The 18,957-nt window shown below is 49.1% G+C and overlaps 1 protein-coding gene across 6 annotated transcripts in view; it reads right to left on the reverse strand.

Moving 5' to 3' along the window:
• Positions 1-18,372, reverse strand: part of LOC148506501 (uncharacterized) — a 28,501-nt gene extending 10,129 nt beyond the window's left edge. The window contains exons 1-3 of one of the 6 annotated variants that reach the window (XM_088446629.1): positions 18,354-18,372; positions 4,409-4,519; positions 2,243-2,521 (exon numbers count right to left, since the gene is read on the reverse strand). In XM_088446629.1, the coding sequence (XP_088302755.1) occupies positions 2,243-2,521; positions 4,409-4,513 (384 nt within the window). In that variant the 5' untranslated portion in view covers positions 4,514-4,519; positions 18,354-18,372. Of the gene's footprint in view, positions 1-2,242; positions 2,522-4,408; positions 4,520-6,126; positions 6,274-18,353 lie in introns of those variants that run through there. The other 5 variants (XM_088446630.1, XM_088446628.1, XM_088446627.1 and 2 more) reach the window with 5 other exon arrangements.
• Positions 18,373-18,957: the final 585 nt, after the last annotated feature.

An 18,957-nucleotide genomic window follows, 5' to 3' on the forward strand; every position in this document is an offset into this window, starting at 1 on the left:
TTGAGTCCTTTTCTCTGAGTCATGCTGGGGGACACTGGACCATGGGGTTGTAGCTGGGACTGCAGGAGCTGGCACTTATATTAAACCTGTAGCTTTAACCCTAAGCTCCTGCCCTCTGCAAGCCCATGATGTCAGTACAACTTCAAAAGTGCCTGGTAAGGGGAAGCAGTAACCGCAGGGACCAACCTGTTAAATAACACAACGGAACACGACTGATCATGAGGGAGGGAACGCAGTGTCCCCCAGCATGACTCAGAGAAAAGGATTCAACGGTAAGTACCCATAAATCCTCTTTTCTCAATGCTGGGGGATACTGGACCATGAGAATGAGCTGATACCATGGCAGGTGACAGTCGCCTTGCATCAGAATTAGGGATGTGTCGGCTCGGATTAGTTCGGATTTTCCCGCCAAATTCTGATTTTTTTTTTCCCGTCAAAAATCTGGTCTCAGAAAGAGGCAAAACATCATCTTTCAAGGACAAACATCATCAATCCTGGACAAAAGTCCATGAAAGATGACGTTTTGCCTCTTTCTGAGATCCGATTTTTGGCGGGAAAAATCCTAATTTGGTGGGAAAATCTGAACCCACACATCCCTAATCAGAATAGGCCCGAGAAATGACTGATCGGATCCAACGTGCGATGGTCGGCTTCAAAGCCGGCCAGCCACGCTTCTGAGCGTCGTAGAGAACCAGTCAGGAATCCGTCCGACGGAGGGCTGAAGTCCTGTCCAAGTAGATCCGCAGGGCCTGGATGATGTCCAACAGAGCCAGATCGTCCGGGTCCCGGGAAGTCTCCGATGGGGAAAACACCGGAAAGACAATGTCCTGGTTTAAGTGGAAAGCCAAACAACTTTTGGTTGGAATGAAGGTACTGTTCGGAGTACGCCCTATCGTCATGGAAAATGAGGAACGGCGGTTTGCAAGACTAAGCCCCCAACTCTGAGACCCACCGAGCCAAGTGACAAATCGAAGGTCCACAGAATCCAAAGGCTCAAGAGGAGCCTGCTTAAGAGCGGAGAGGACCAAGGTCACATCCCACGGAGCCACTGGCGGCTGAAACGGAGGTTGAACCCACAACACTCCCTGCAAAAAGGTCCAAAACTCTGGCAGGAGGGCCAGACACCGTAGAAAATAAATAAGGTACATAAAAAAAAAAAACTAGCTACATTGGGCTGCACAGCAGACCCAACCCATGCCGAACTCCTCAGGCACTTCATTTACACAAACATCATGGCCTTGCAGAGGGGAGGAGTTAGGGTTAAAGCCACAGGTTTAATTTAAGTGCCAGCTCCTGCAGTCCCGGCTACAATGCCATGGTCCAGTGTCCCCCATCATTGAGGAAAGAGAAAATGACTACTGTGGATTGGTAAAAACTGAGGTAACTGATATATGTACCCTCAATATGCGGTCATAATCCCGACCGCAGGGATTCCAACATTCAGAATGCCGACACCTGGATCCCGAAGGTAAGTAATGGGGTTAGGGGGAGGTTTGGGGTTAGGCACTAAGGGGAGTGGGTTAGGTTTAGGGTCCTGGGAGGGTTAGGGAGAAAGGGGAGGGTTAGGATACCGACCAACAGGTGTCGGTATACCGGCGTTAGGATTCTGACCGCCTGGACCCAGAGTGCCGGCATCCCGTACCCTCCCACTGCGGCATAATACAGTGCAACAGGTTTCATCCGGTGGCTTCACAAAAATAGCGTGGCTAGAAGTAGACTGAAACAGGGTTATGTAATAGGGTCCAATTTCACAGAAATGGCGAGATTACTGCTAAATTTAAAGAGGCAATCGGCTAGATGATTGGTTCAGCCTTATAACTTAATGCTGCTTGCCGAAATCATGCCGGTTCCGTGAAATCTGAGCCTAATACATAACCCTTAAAGTCTATTTCGAATCTGTTTCGATCCCTATCTGACATTTACTTCATATAATAAATTGTGTCTGAGGGGGGAAATTTATCAAGCCTTCGATAGAGGTCAAGTGGGGACGTTGACCACGGCAACCAGTTTGTGTCATTTTATAGATTGTGCTAGATAAATGATAGGTACAAGCTGACGGGTTGCTATGGGCAACGTCTCCACTTTATCTCTCTTGAACTGAAGGGCAGCCATCTTGGTTATATTGTTTTAGCCTTATAAAATGGCAGCTTCCACTTGTGTGTGGATGAAGTGCTTTTTGAAACGACCACAGGTATAAATATACAAATCCCATGGGAAGAAGGAACAGGATTAAGTCTCTCACCCTGGTTGGGTTTGTGGGGAAAGTCTTGTTTTTGCTGCCTTTCGGCCGCCCCCGGCCTCTGTGCGCAGTCCCAGCTACGGTAGTATATTTTCCCGGCATATTTTCCTTGTTCTGTGGAATTTCAGTCATGTTTTCTTTTTTTGACTGTGCTTCGGGCAGGTTTTTCTTGTGCTGCTGAGATTTGGGAACGTTTTCCTTGTTCTGCAGAGTTTCATGGTGTCCTGAGAAGCATTGCTGGCTCTCCTGATCATCCTCATCTTTGGACATATGAGGTGACTGCTGTTAAAGAATAGGGAGAAAAAAAAAAAAAAACACAAACAGAGATAACTGTCATGCTATACTTTAATATTTAGCTTTTTGGCCTAATTAGTCATCCACTGCCCACTTGGAGATAAGCACACATACTGGGCGGAATTCAATTCTTTTCGCGGCCCGCATCTCCTGTCTAAAGAGACAGGAGATCGTGGGCCGCTATGCAATTGTTCCAGATTTTCGTGCTGATCGCGCCCAAAGTGGTCGGGTTTAGCCGCGTAAAGCAGCTACACCTGACCAAAGTGCTGGGCGCGATCGCGAAAAGTGATGTTTGGGCGCCCAAACATGTCACTTTTCACACATTTCAGCTCTCATCCCCCAGGGCTGCAAGCTGAAATGTAGCGCTGGCAGCTGATCGTGCCCGACAGGAGCAAGAATTGAATAGCTCCGTCGGGCGCGATGGGGGCAGGAATCAATTGAATTCCGCCCACTGTATCACAGTACCACCCACTTTGAGATCATTAATGAAACTTTATCTTAATGTGTTTCTTTTTGCTTCTGTTTACTGCTTATTTCTCTTAATGCTAATAAACCTAAAACACCAGGTGTCCAATATAAACTATATATTAATGCCATTCACAAGTATGTGTATAATATGTTTAGGAGATTCTCAGCACTGACGCCATATTTTAAATAGTTTTAATCACGGTGAGATTGGGGCTGGATACTAATGTTGAACATAGCAGACCTGCCAACAGTCTCATTGAAGGACTCTGCAGACAAACCTCTTCTTGCAAAAGGTAGTTGATAACAGAGAACAATAGCTTGCACTCATCTGTATGGCACATGTAAATGCAATGTCATTTAACTCTAATTCTCCCACGGATTCTGCACTTTTTCATGTATATTTTAGAATACTATATTTTTGTTTGTGGTCGTCCTTCCAATTTGCCACCCCCTCCCCCCAAAAAATTTTATGCAAATGAATACCCAAAAATAATATTTCTACTGGCCAATAGTAATTACCAACCTGTTATCTTTATCGCTGTGAATAACTCAACAGCCAACCCTACCCCACTGTCTAGGTGTCATCCTTGACTTTGAACTGTCATTTGTCCCCCATAATCTGTTTCCATATCATGTTTTTTAGATATATGTAACATCTCCAGAATACACCCATATCTTTCACTACACTACAAACACTCTGCTCCTGCAAGATCTGCGTCTCTCATCCACACGCATTACTTGCTCCCAGTCACGGTTACAGGACTTTTTTTCGGGCAGCACCCACTCTGTGGAATGCACAATAAGACTTTCCTCTAGTCTCCAAGCCTTCAAGTGTTCCCTGAAAATGCACCTCTACAGGCAGCTTATCATATTCCAGAAGCTATTCTACCCAATTACATCACCTCTATGCAGTCTTCATATACATTTACATGTGTTCTGGATGATACAGCCCACCAAAAGCCTCTGCAATCTGGCTGGACCTATGTGCAATATGTAGTACTTATTCTTGTGTATCAATGCCAATTTCCCTATAGACTGTAAACTAGTGAGCAGGACCCTTTTACCTCTATGCCTGCCTGTTATAAGCCAGTCTTGTTTAATTACCGTTTGTTCCCAATTGTAAAGTGCTCCGTAATATGCTGGGCTACATTAGTAACAGTCATTAAATAAAATGTGCTGAAGAGGAACAAAACTAAATGTCACATCGGCTCTTGCGGATACCTCAAAGCTCTGATAGTTGTGAAACTGCTTTTTGGGTAGAAATTAAAAATTTTGGCGACTGTTGTGATAAATAAATATGTTTTCTGTGTATTTTCCCCCTCATCAGAGCAGTTGCTCACGTTAGGAAGCCACACACTTTACATAAGTACACGGTAATTTATGTCACATGTGACCTGCATATTGTACCTCCTTTATGTCATTCCTCGAGGCAGCAAAGAGCTTTCTGTTTTTCAACTTTTGTGGCGGTGTCCTCTTCCGCTTAGAGCTGGTGTCTGTCCTGCGGGTGCTCATAATTACCTGCAACAAGGCAACATATTCCCATAAACAGCGCAATCTGGTGATGTACAGCGATTTCCTTCTGGGTAGTCGTGCAATAAACGCTAAGAACATTCATTATGGTTCAAGAGGAACCATCGTCTACGGCAGAGGTTCCCAAAGTCCGCCATTACAGTCCACGTTTTAGGGATATCCAAGCTTGAGTCCAGATGGTTAAAGCAAATGGATTGAGGTACTAATTAAGTCACCTGTGCTCAAGCATGGATATCCCTAAAACATGGACTGTAATGGTGGACTTTGGGAACCTCTGGTCTATGGGATTAGGCATTAGGTTCTGGAGTCAGGAAATAATCACATGATGAATGGTTTTCCTATAGGTTCTAACATATTACCATGAAAGAGGCTATGGTCACATTGTGCAGGGGAGTAAGCTATCCTGCCATAACTCTCCCCGAACCTCAGAGAACAAGTTTATCTGAAGTTGCTCACCACACTCTGCCAAATTTTTGGTGATCATCCCAAGTCACTCTGGGCAAGATGCATTAAGCAGCGCATTTTGGATGCAATGCATCCCGCCACTGATCGCATGCATAGCAGCGTTTAGTAACGCCCTATGCATGTACATTTATGTAAAGGACGGGTCTTTCAATAAGAGCCATCCTTTGTGGTGTAGCGACTTCCGGGTTTATGACCCAGGGGTCCTTCTGCATATGCGTGCCCGCCAGCCAGAGCGTGCGCAAGCCGCGGGCGACCCCGGAAAGGATCCTATTGGATCCCTCTCAAGGAAGTCGCAGATAAGAAGCCAATAGACATCTATGAGGCAACACCATCTATATCGGGTACAATCTCCAGAAAGATCCACTCCCTAGAGCTTGGTGCATACGGTGATTTCGGTCAAACCTCAGTATAGTGCATCCTGCCCATTGTGCTCAATTCTTAGTGCAATTGATAATGATTCAGCCCATCAACTGTCTGCCTCCTCTCTGGGCGAAGGTATCAGGTTCAGCAGAATTTCTTTTTAGCAGAAATCCCACATGCTAAGCCTGGGTAGTGATACATTGAGGGTCATGAAGTTTGCAGGTTAGCGATGGTCATCTACCATCGATGGTAAATGTTCCATCAATGGCGGGGAACCAATGGTTATACACCATCGATGGTACAGAGGCCCCCCCCCCCCCAATGATTTTTTTTTTTTTTAAATTTTTACTTGGTATCAGGACATGGAGCCTAGCTCCGCCCCAGAAGCACCATACCCCACCTCTGATTGGCCCGGTGAGTAATAGAGCAGGGGTGACCAATGGTAGGTTAACCCACCGATGGTCATCCCTATTGCAAGTACATTTTATAGCACTGTTATGATTAACCACTTCATCTCCACCCTTTCGCCCACTCCTGATGAAGCTCAGCACCAATTTAACCTTTGCACATTGTGAAGAAGTGGGTTTCTGCTTCTCCCACTTATTTTCTAACTGAATCAACGTGGTCTGAATTGAGGCTCTGCATGCATTTAGTAGTACCAGTAAATGAATGCAGTGCAGGTCATTGAGATAAGCATGCATATTTTACTGTTAACAGTAGCTAGAGATGTGAATGCATTTATTCTGTATTCTCCCAGTTTCAGAACTCACCCACCCTTGCAGTATCTGTCCCCCTCTATCTGCTCCTGCTGTGATTCTGCTGCAGAACGTTCTCTCTGTAGTAGCTCAGAGCACTGCACAAAGCTCTGCCCTCCTCATCCTGTGTCCCCCTCGTCACTTCCTCCCTCTCCTCTCCTCCTCCTCCATTTCCCTGCCTGGCCTGCAGCAGCACATAGTACATACATACATACTGCATAGGAGGAGGGGGCTCGGCCCCTGTGTACTGCTGCTGCTGCTGGTAGGGGGGCCCCAGAAGTCACTGCAGCCTGTTAACATATTCCTATAGTGTGCATTGATTAATGACTGACAGCCTCCTAGCTAGTGCAACGTATAGGTCTAGGCAAATATATATTATTACTTGCATTAAAGGAAGATATATAAAACATTATTGCCATTATATATATATATATATATATATATATATATATATATATATATATATATGAAACTATATAAATATTTTATAGAGGGAGAGATTTATATATATATATATATATATATATATATATATAGAACACTGATGGCCCAGCACTCTGTTAACCCCAATCAGGGTAAATACCTTGCTCCAGGTGCCATCACAGGTGGAGCTCCGCGACCGGAAGTGAGGTATTTAAGTCACTGTTTATGTATCTTTTGTTCTGTGTGTGTTCCTGAAGACGTGGTCACCGTACCCCGAAACGTCGAATTAAAGACACTTTTTTTACCGCATTAAGGAGTCTCCTGAGTGCCGCTATGCTATTGCTGTGTGTGTGTGTATATATATATATATATTTCTACTTCAGGGTCCATAGGGTATCCACAGGATACCTTGGGGTATAGGTGTGACGTCAGTCGCAGGGCACCAAAGAGTTAAGCTTTCAGTCTCCCAGGATGCACTAGGTCCCCCTCCTATACCCCGCCCCCGGGCCAAGGCACCTCAGTTTAGTTTGGTGCCCGGCCGGCGTCGGGTGCACCTGTCGGAGTGGGGGCTAGAAGAGCCCCTGAAGCTTTCTTCAGTGCAGCTGTGGCTGCACATCTGGATGTACAGCATGGACAGTCAGTCCTGACGTCCATGCTGTCTTCCCTACACCCCCGCCGGTACCAGAACGCCGGTACCGATCCGGGGATGCTGGTGAGCATCTGGGGTCACAGCTAGCGGTGACCCCAGATGTTCCAGACCATGGCCGGAACCAAGGGGGACAAAGGTAAGCAGCGGGGTCCCGCGGTGGGTCCCCGCTGGTCACATGGTCCTAAGTCCCCAGGCAGGGGGCTCCCTGGGGACTGGCTGCAGCGTGGAGCCAGGCGACCAACCTGCGCTTCCACTACCCCCTGGGACAGCGGACCGCAGCAGAGCGGTAGCGCTGCGGCGTCCCAGGGGTTAAATGCATGCCAGGGGAGCGCGCCTTCCCTGTCTCACAGCCGGCGCCTCCCCCGCTGCACACAGCCCTCTCTGCACTGTGCTGACTGGTCCTGTGTCAGCGCTCCTCCTCCAGGCCAGCTTCTCTCTGCTCCTCGGCGGCCATCTTCTCTGCAACGCATGGTGAACGCTGCTGGAAGTCTGGAAGGAAGCATCGTGGTCTGGGTCCCCCCGCATACCTCTCCTCCGCTGTGGCTCAGGTCTGTGTATGCAGCGCTGTGTCCTACCAGGCCCTGTGTCTGTGTAGTTGAGTGATCAGCGCTGTTAGTGCAGGAATTGTTATTTCTCTGCATTGTATGTGACTGTGCTAGCGCTGCCTGTAACTTTTCTTCTCTAAACTGTCAGCTTTATTACTGTCCCTGTTTTTTCTGCTAAAGCCCTTGCGGTGCGGTGCTGCAGGGTGGTCTCTCGCCTATTTAATACTTAATTGGTGAGAGAGGTCACATACGTGGTGCCATCATGTCTGAAAGTGATTTTCCCCTCCGGCTACAGTGTACCACGTGCAAAGTACCGTTAGCGGAGGGGGAGGGTAGCGCGGAGGGCCTTTGCCGGCAGTGTTTGTCCATGGCGCGGCCTATTACGGTTACAGCACCGGTACAGGAGTCGCCCTGGGCTTGTTTCGCTCAGGCGTTAACAGCTTTAATGGGCCAGTTAGCTCCGCAGCCCGCGTTTACTCCGATGGATTTGTCCCAGCAGTCTGTGGTGTCGTCACCCATGCAGGGGTTCCCACGACAATTGGTGGTACCCCACAGTCTCCCTATTTCCCCGCTCCCGGGTTCTCAGGAGCCAGCGTGGGTTAACTCCCTGACGAGTTCTGTACAGCACTTGTCGGATGTGTTGCAAGGGGAGTCTGTGATGCGGCCTCATAAAAGGCCGGTGGCGTCTCTGTCCGCTCCTTATGAGGATGACGAAGGATGATGGGGAGATTCTGGATCCTTACGATCAGGAACCTCTCCATACTAAGGACGCTGATGGCGGTCCGCACAGCCTTGGTGATTGAGGACGAAGTTCCCCCAGCGGCTAAATCTAAGTATGCCTTTTTCAAAGATGTGAAGGGCGATGCCATAGTCTTTCCTCTTTCGGGTCAGTTGGTGGACCATTTAGAGGAGGCGTGGAAACAACCTGGCAAAAGATACCAGCCGCAGAGACGCCTGGCGGTGGCTTATCCGTTCGCGGATAATTATTTTGCTAAGTGGGAATCCCCTTCACAGGTGGATTCTCACGTGACCCGTCTTGTCCGTAGTGCCACATTGCCGATGCCATCCATGTCCTCCCTTAAGGATGCTACGGACCGCATGGTAGAAATCTGCCTGAAGTCCGCTTATTCCCTTGCAGGGGGGGGCAGCACGGCCGGCTATGGCCATTTGCTGGGTTGCCAGAGCGATGGAGCGCTGGGCGGATTCATTAGAGGCTTCTTTTGAATCCGACTGTCCGGCCGAACAGGCGGAGTTGATTGGCAATCTCCGTGATTCGGCCACCTACATCAACGAGGCGGCTCTAGACATTAGTACTCTGGTGTCTAGAATTTCTTCAGCAGCGGTAGCTGCTCGTCGCACCTTGTGGCTGCGATCCTGGAAGGCGGACGCAGATTCCAAGAAAGGTCTGGAAGCGTTGCCGTTTACCGGAGAAGTTCTCTTCGGTCCGGATCTGGATAAGATTGTGGCCACGCTGGCGGCAGCCAAATCTGCTTGTCTCCCGTCGGCCGCTGCTCCTTCTGGTTCTGGACCATCGTCCTTTCGGTCATCTAGGGCCCAGGGCAGGCCCAAACCACAGTCGTTTCCTCGACAGGCTGGCCCTAAGAAATCGGTCAAGCCCCGGAAACAGGCATGGAGTACCAGACGTCCGGCCCCCAAGCCAGATGACAAGCCTGCGGCCTGACGGTCCAGGTCTCCCCTTGGGGGATCCCAGGGTGGGAGGCCGCCTGCTGCAGTTCTCCCGGTGTTGGTCGTTCACTACGACAGACACTTGGGTTCTGGAGGTGGTCTCTCACGGGTACGCCCTCTCCTTCCGGCACAGACCCCCGGCTCGATTCTTCACCACGGGTCTACCATCAGACCGGAACAAGGCTACGGAGCTGCGGAAGGTATTGCACACTATGCTCCAGGCTGGAGTTATAGTGCCTGTTCCATTCTCCCAGAGGGGCCAGGGTTTCTATTCAAATCTATTTTTGGTACAGAAACCCAATGGGTCATATCGTCCGATTCTCAACCTCAAAGCACTCAACAAGTCTTTGCGGGTCCCGAAGTTTCGGATGGAGACCCTACGGTCCATCATTCTGGCGCTGGAACCTGGGGACTACATGGTGTCATTGGACATACAGGACGCTTACCTGCATGTCCCTATTCTTTTGCGCCATCAAGAGTTCCTTCGGTTTGCAATCCGCAGCGACCACTTCCAGTTTCGGGCGTTACCTTTTGGCCTGGCGACAGCACCACGTGTTTTTCACCAAGGTGATGGCGGTCATGGCGGCTTCTCTGCGGCTGCAAGGAGTCCGCATGTTGCCGTACTTGGACGACCTGTTATTGGTGGCAGGATCTCCAGAGCTCCTGTTACACCACTTGGACCTGACCATTGCACTGCTGCAACGGCACGGCTGGCTAATCAACTGGCAGAAGTCCACTCTAATCCCGTCTCGGAGGATTCTGCATCTTGGAGCCTTATTGGACTCGGGACAGCAAAGGATCTTCGTGACGGAGGACAAGATCTCTGCTTTACAGTCAAGGGTGCGCAGTTGTCTGCACAGCCGCCGGGTGTCCTTACACTCGGTGATGAGGTTACTGGGCTCCATGGTGTCGGTGTTCGACATGGTGGAATACGCCCAGTTTCACTCCAGACCTCTGCAGCACCTGATCCTGTCCAAGTGGAATGGGCTGCCTCAGTCTCTGAAGTTCCAGACGATTGTGCTCACCCCGGAGGTTCGCCTGTCCCTTGCGTGGTGGTTAAAGACGACCCACCTCAACAAGGGACGTCCGTTCTGGGTTCCAAATTGGGTCCTGTTGACAACGGACGCCAGTCTTCGGGGCTGGGGAGCAGTTTCGGGTCCACACTTGTTCCGGGGCAGGTGGACGCCGACAGAAGCGGAGCTTCCAATAAATATCTTGGAACTCCGTGCGGTCTTCAATGCTCTCCTGCAGGCACAGCGGTTTCTCCAGGGTCACCCGGTGCAGGTCCAGTCGGACAATGCTACCACCGTGGCCTACATAAACAGGCAAGGAGGAACTCGCAGTCGGGCGGCTCTCGTAGAGGTCTCTCGGATCCTGGTTTGGGCGGAGCGCAATCTTCCGGCCATATCAGCGGTCTTCATCCCGGGAGTGCTAAATTGGGAGGCGGACTTTCTAAGTCGCCAGGACGTTCATCCAGGGGAATGGTCCCTGCACCCGGACGTTTTTCAACTACTGGTGGACAGGTGGGGTCTTCCAGAAATCGACCTCATGGCGTCCCGGCACAACAACAAGTTGCCGGTGTACGGGTCTCGCACAAGAGACGAAGGGGCGTCTCTGGTGGATGCTCTGTCCGTCCGGTGGACGTTCAGGTTCGCATACCTGTGCCCAGACGGCACTGGTTCTCAGACCTACAGGGTCTGTCCGTGGACAGTCCTCTGCGGTTGCCGCTACGACCGGACCTTCTGTCTCAGGGTCCTTGTCTTCACCCGGACCTGACTCGGCTGTCTTTGACGGCGTGGCTGTTGAGACGGCCATGCTGAGGTCCCGGGGGTTTTCCAGCTCTGTGGTGCGTACCATGTTACGAGCTCGGAAACCGTCTTCCGCGAGGATATACCATCGCGTGTGGCATACGTTCTTCCAGTGGTGTCGACCGAGAGGTTATGCACTGCGGGAGTTTCGTCTGTCTCGGATTCTCGCCTTCCTGCAAGCGGGGCTAGATCATGGGCTTCGCCTTGCTTCTTTGAAGGTACAGGTTTCGGCCCTATCTGTCTGGTTTCACCGTAGGATTGCTACAATCCCATTATGCAAGGTGTTCTCCGTATTCAGCCGCCCTTTGTTCCACCTGTGGCGCCTTGGGATTTGGCTGTGGTCCTGAGGGCTCTCCAAGGACCGCCGTTTGAACCACTGGGCTCAGTGGATATTAAATGGCTAACAGCTAAGACTGTTTTCCTTCTGGCCATTGCTTCGGCCAGACGTGTTTCTGAGTTAGGGGCTCTTTCTTGTAGACCCCCTTTCTTGGTTTTTCATGGGAACAGGGCAGTGCTCCGCACTCGGCCCGAGTTTCTTCCCAAAGTTGTTTCCCAGTTTCATGTTAACGAGGAAATAGTTGTTCCGGCCTTTAACTCACCGGGTCTTTCCGTGGGTGAGGCCTCTTTGGATGTTGTGCGGGCCTTAAGGACTTATGTTGACCGCACTTCTTCGTTTAGGAAGTCGGACGCTTTGTTTGTCCTCTATGGCTTCTGTAAAAAGGGTTGGCCTGCTTCAAAGCAAACTTTGGCAGCCTGGATCCGTATGGCTATTTCTGAAGCTTATCTTCATGAAGGCCTACCGGTCCCTCCTTCTCTGAAGGCTCATTCCACTAGGTCTGTGGGTCCTTCGTGGGCAGCTCGACGTGGTGCCTCGGCAGTTCAGATCTGCAAGGCTGCTACGTGGTCTTCTGTCCATACCTTCGTGAGGTATTACAGGTTTGACACCTTCGCCTCTCAGGATGCTTCCTTCGGGCGGCGGATTCTCCTTTCTGCACAGGAGCGTCCCCACCCTTAAAGGATACTGCTTTGGGACATCCCCAAGGTATCCTGTGGATACCCTATGGACCCTGAAGTAGAAAATATGAGATATGGTAAGAACTTACCCTTGTTATCTCTATTTCTACGAAGTCCATAGGGTTCCACAGGACTCCCGCCCTGTCGCACCTGTGCTGCAGATGGGCTTTGCTCTGGTCACCGGTTTGACCTAGTGCATCCTGGGAGGCTGAAAGCTTAACTCTTTGGTGCCCTGCGACTGACGTCACACCTATACCCCAAGGTATCCTGTGGAACCCTATGGACTTCGTAGAAATAGAGATAACAAGGGTAAGTTCTTACCATATCTCATATTATATATATATATATATATATATATATATATATATATACACACGTTACTGCCTCACAGCACTGAGGTCATGGGTTCGGTTCCCACTACGGCCCTAACTGTGTGGAGTTGGCATATTCTCCCTGTGCTTGCGTGGGTTTCCTCCGGGTACTCCGGTTTCCTCCCACACTCCAAAAATATACTGGTAGGTTAATTGGCTCCCCATAAAATTGACCATAGTGTGTATGTGCGTGAGCATGTGGTAGGGAATATAGAGTGTAAGCTCCACTGGGGCAGGGACAGATGTGAATGGTAAGATATTCCCTGTACAGTGCTGCGGAATATGTGTGCGCTATCTAAATAACTGGTAATAAATAAATATATATATATGGTAGAAAACCAACTAGGATTAGGTTGAAATGGTCATCGGTCAGACTGCTGCTGACTATTGGACACTGTATTTTTTATATGTGACCTTTACAATAAATCTACTAAATGTGAGCGCTGGCTTGTTGCTTTTTTGTTCCAAAAAAAAAGTGAGTGCATATACAGTATATATTTTGTGTGAACCAGGCACCGCATCTTTGAAGAATTCTTTCAGGAGTGCTGTCCTGTCTCAAGTGTTATATACAGTATATATCCTGACAAAAGATTAAATTCTGAAACTTTGATTTAAAGCTGTTGTGGACGGTTCCTTCTGCCGTTTGTTACAAGTCCGTTGAGTGCCGCTGATCTGCTTTGTTACGTTTACAAATATATATGTTTATAATTTATATGCACATGCACACATAACATTATCATAAACAATGCACACACATATTCGTGAAAAACTGGCAATTTTCATAAGAAAAGACTTGCGTAGGTAGCATCAATACACTACATAATACAAATTCAAATGGTAAAAGTGCAGTGTGTGTCAACTTTATTGATCATAGCATAGGCTGTAGGTGGAAGTGAAGATCATTTTATAGTTCCCATAATGCTAGGTATACAATTTACCCTGGACTAATGGATACACTCTCCTAGAATTTACGTGAGACTCCTGGCGACTCTCCTACAGCCTGCCACTTCTTAGGTGAAGTGGGCTGGGGCGTAATCAGTGCTGTAAATAGGGGTGGGAAGCCGGTGATGTTTCCCAAGGGGCTGAACTTTCTCTCCACTGTGGCACCAGAATTTACCCGGAGTGACATCATCCAGCCGCCATTGAACTTCCTTAGGACACTCTGGGAGCACAGCTTCATCCTGTCAACCCCGCCCCCTTATCGTGACATCATGGCATTACATATTTGTGGCCGACACAGGGCGGAATATCGCCCTGCTACGGCCCTGGACGTGGTGATGCCATTCGCTATAATTTATGTCATTGGGACCCTGCCCCCACATGACATAATGCACGGAATTTTAGTAAATCTGTTTTTATGTTGCGTACCAATAGCAAATATCGTATACATAATGCATATAGGACCTGGTTCCGAGATTTTCGCTAATGCAATCGCAACTGCAATCTGTCACGGATCGCAGTTGCTAAAATATGCTAATATCTTCCAAAGCTTAGCCGAGCATAGGGACGCCCCCTGCTGCCTTCTCATATCTGTCTGACAACGTGCCACAGGGTAAACATCGGTAACATCGATGCCCAGCATGTAAGTCAAGTCTGTCCAGCCGCAAACACTGCAGCTTTACTGAAACGCAGTTGTTGCGTGGGAAGCTATTTTTTTTAGGGCGCCAGATGGAGCAATTCAATTGTTGCTCCATCTGAGTGCAACACCCGTGGTAAAGTCACCCTAACCAGGACTTTAGACAGATTTAGCCGTTTTACATGGCTAAACACAGTCTAATAGGGTGTGAAGAGGGCAATAATTAATGGGCAATCAGAACAATTGAATTGCAAAACTGGGTGCTCATTAATTATAGCCGCCCACGCAACAATTAAACATACATGCCTACACTCCCGGTTTTCGCGGGAGGTTCACGATTTTTCGGGTAACTTCCCGCACCCGCGGAAGGGTAGGCACTTCTCCTGCATTCTGCCCACTTCCTAGTGAAGTGGGGAGAATATTAGTGGGGATCGGCGGTTCTGAGCATTGGTGGTGGGGCCTAATGGCGTGATTATATGAGAATCGCATCATTTAGCCCTGCCCCCTATTTTAATTATGCATAATCGTGGTTAATTAACGACTCGATCTGGCCGGCCCCGCCCCCAACCCCGCCTACCTGCTTCACCTCCCCTGCCTTCTCCTGGGGAGGAAGATTTAATAGTCGGCAAGTATGCAATTAAATTGCTACCAGAGAGCACTCATGCTGCCAAGGAGATCGCAATGGATAATTTCTTAGAATGTAAGTTCTCATGAGCAGGGACCTCTTCCCTCATGTGCTTCTCTTTACATTTTCTTCTACTCTCTACTCCCCATTAGGGCACCTAACACGGGACCGCCAACTCCCGGCAGCTTATTGTGAGTGCTTTAATCACTATTTCAGCAATGTATATAAGTTGTGTCCTTGTCCTGCACTGTAATGTACTCTAAGTTACTTGTTTCTTGTTCACTTATTAGTTCTATGTACTATGTAAGGCGCTGCGGAACACTTGTGGCGCCATATAAATAAAGGATAATAATAATAATAATTTATGCATGCCCATGAAACAGACACACCTGCATTTTTCTAACCACTCCCCCGTTACCATCCCCAAACGCTGACTAGTTGTCACTCTATTTGCCAGTCAATGGCGTAACTACCGTAGGTGCAGGTGGTGTGTCTGCTACTGTGCCAGGCCAGCCATGGCCGCGTCCTCCTTCAGCGGTGTGCTGCGCAGGGTAGGCTCATCTGCCTTCCCGGTCAGCTCTGCCTCCGTCTCTCCTCACTGACTGATACTGGGAGGAGGTCTGGTCGTGATCCAGGGATGTCCCAGCATCAGTCAGTGAGGAGAGATGGAGCCGACCGGGAGAGGAGATATACCTGCGTTTTAAGAGAGGAGGGGGATGCGTGCAGACTCAGGGCAGGCCCCTCCTCTCTCCGGCGGTCCCACGGTGCAGCACTGGCAGTAGATCTACTGCTTATGTACTGCGCATGCGCAAGTTACCGGGAAAATGGCCACTGTTTCAGGTTTTTGCGGCATTTCGGGCTGATGTGCTAAAGGGGGTGGATACTTCTATACAATCTATCCAAGCTAATCTTGTGGGGCTGGGCAATCATACAGACCATCTAGAGGGGAAGATGCAGGAACTGGTCTCATCTCATAACGATCTTCTCACAGCCCATGCAGACCTCCAATCTGAAGTATCATCCATGAGAGATAAAATGGCGGATATGGAGGATCGCTCACAAAAAAACAATCTGAAGATTCGTGGTATTCCAGATTCTGTGTCAAACGCAGAGTTGTCAGATTACGTTTCAAAGTTGTTTCTAAAGTTGGTTCCTGCGGCTTCTCAACAAGACCTGATAATCGATCGGGTACACCGTCTCCCCAAACCGGGAACAGGATTGGGAAATTTTCCGTGAGACACATTAATGCTTGTCCCCTTTTTTTACTTCAAAGAGCAAATTCTGCGTGCTGCCCGTCAGGCTGAAGGCACTGACACCCTAGGGGGTCTTCAAATCTTTCCGGACCTGTCTGCCGCTACTCTGTCTAAAAGGCGTTCTTTCCAGTTCATTACCACAGCTCTAAGGGGCAATGACATCACGTATCGCTGGGGGTTCCCCGTGAAGCTTCTGGTTAGTTCTGAGTCCTCCTCATATGTTAATTCCACTGTAGAGGCTGGAGTTAAGCTTTTGGCGGAATAGGACATTACAGTGTCTATTCGAGCCTCCGGTCCCAGCGGTCAAGTAACCCAGAACTGGTCTAAAGTAGGGATGTGCAGGCTCGGATAGGTTCGAGTTTGCACGTGGAGTTCGGATTTTTCCCTCCAAAAAAACGGAACTCAGAACGAGGCAAAACGTCATCTTACATGGACGAACATCATCATTCCTGGTCTTTTGTCCAGGAATGATGATGTTCGTCCATGTAAGATGACGTTTTGCCTCGTTCTGAGTTCCGTTTTTTTGGAGGGAAAAATCCGAACTCCACGTGCAAACTCGAACCTATCCGAGCCTGCACATCCCTAGTCTAAAGCCACGTGAGAATGCTCCATACATACAGCTACTGTGTTGTTATATTCATTTCAGTGATGTTTCCTCTATATAACCAGAGATTTTACATGAGATAGTTATTTCTTATGTATGTTTTACCTTGTGATCTTCCGCATGATTGCACTATACTGGGTAGTAACAATCTGTTTATATGTATAACATGCTAGTTTAAGGGATTTATTTACTATTAAGAAATGGGGGGAGGGAATTTATAAGAGTTCTTTTCCTCTTACCGTTGCAAAAGTCTTAACCTGGGGCCCCTCTCTGGTACACTTTTATTTTCTTATCTACGTTTAATGCTCACTGACTATGCTGTCTTGTGCAGTTCAGATTTCAAAGTTTCCTGTAATATCATTACTTTTGTTGTTTTGTGGGTTTAGCGACTCCACGTTTATTTTGTTTTCTGAGTGTATGACTTTGTGTTAGTTAGTTTCTGGAAACGGCTATTGTGCGTTTTTGACCCCTACAGAGGTTTGAATAGTTAATACACACTATGGGTCTCATTCAGACCCGCTCGCAAGTGCCTATTCGCTCGCAAGCGCATCGATGTTGAGGCCCTGCGCGTGCGCAAGCCCCAGAGCGAGAGAGAAATTCTCTTGCTCCTGGGCTCACTACAAAAGGGGCGGCTGTCGAAGTTGATCGACAGCTCGCACCATTTTGTAGGCGGAGTGGGGGGGTGGCTGGCCAAACGGAGGCGTTACCGACGGAGCGCCTGCCGTTTGGGGTCGGCCCCACTGACATCACTCGAGCCAATAGAGCCGAAAGCTCACTGGGACTTGCGGTAGATGATACCCTACCACAAGGGTCTCGTCGCAAGCCCCGATGGTCGCGATGGTCCTGGCCAACATCGACCCGCTTGCGAGCGCTCAGCGCTCGTGAGCAGGTCTGAATCAGGCCCTGAGACTGGGAGCAAAGGGAAACAATGGCAGGATACTGGACACAGGAACAAAGGTAGAGAAGCGAGGAACTGCACAGGGTGCAGCGACCACGTGAACATCCACTAGGAACGAAACTTAGTAATCTCACCGGCAGGCAGGAACAGACTCGAATCCTTAATGAAGGGAGAGGTCTTGTGTGATTGGTCACTCAGGCTGAGGTCAGGTAACGAGACTAACTAACAGGTGAGTAACTGCATGTAGCAACTAGAGTCCAGGTAGTTAGGATAACCACTGAGAGCCATTCAGGCAGAGAGAGACGCAGCGGCACATGTAATACCCGACCATTTACTATCTTCCCCAGAAGGTGCTAAACCTTTAGCGGGCGCCTTGGAAGCGTATTTGGCAAATAATGATCCACAAGACACTTCCATCCCAACATACTGGTGTCACGGCCAGGGTGTTTCAGCATGGCGCTAGGCGAGTGTTACCTGTGAGGTCATTGTGGCGCGGCCTGTCTGGTGGCGGAGCTGGTGTCTGGCGGGGGGCTTTGGCTGCACGCGTTGTTGTGCGGGCCTGTTGTCACTCTGCGCTGGTAAGGCCTGGCGGTGTCTCCATTCCGTTTGGCATGGGCGCCGCCATCTTGCCTTCTGGCCATGTGATGCGGCTGGCCAATCCTGGTGAGTCACATATTCCCTCCGGCCAGTAACAGCACGGCATGGGGTATTTAGGAAGGGTCAGTGCCTTCCTTCTTTGCCAGTGCAACGTGTATCTCAGCCTAGCTGAGAGGGAGTTCTCTGTGCTTACCTGTTCCTGTGAATTCGCTGTCTGCCAGTCTGCCTGTCAGCTCCTAGCTCCCACTGGACTACCCCGCTTCCTCCATCACCCTTGCCCATACCTGAGTGCCTGAGCCTGCTGACATCCTGCGCTTCTGTTCACTACCTGCAAACCTGGCTTGATTATTTTCAGTTCACTACCTGCAAACCTGGCTTGATTATTTTCAGTTTCACTACCTGCACACCTGGATAGCTCTAATTATTTCTACTTGGACATTAACCCTTCTACTCCCACCACAGAACTCTTGTGCACATTTATATATTCCTGGACTTTTATTTACTGCCATTATATGTCTACTCAAGCACTTATTAAAAATCCTAGTTTTATTTTCAAATCTGCTTCTGTGTTCGCTCCTGCTACCACCCCGGGTCCACAAACAACCCAGAACATCACAGTTTGCACTGGCCCCATGGAGCCGGCCACGGATCAGGAGTCAGGAGTGGATTTGTTTCGGTGCATTTCTGGTCGTTTAGAAAATCTGGAAAACATGCAGCATCAGATGGCTTTCTGCAAGAGATGTGCAAGCGAGAGGATAGTTTACAAACTTCCTTTTCTACCCCTGAAGTACCAGCAT

Source organism: Taudactylus pleione, unplaced genomic scaffold (genome assembly GCF_031769625.1).
Source record: "Taudactylus pleione unplaced genomic scaffold, aTauple2 ptg000400l, whole genome shotgun sequence".
NCBI classification, from domain to species: Eukaryota; Metazoa; Chordata; class Amphibia; order Anura; family Myobatrachidae; genus Taudactylus; species Taudactylus pleione.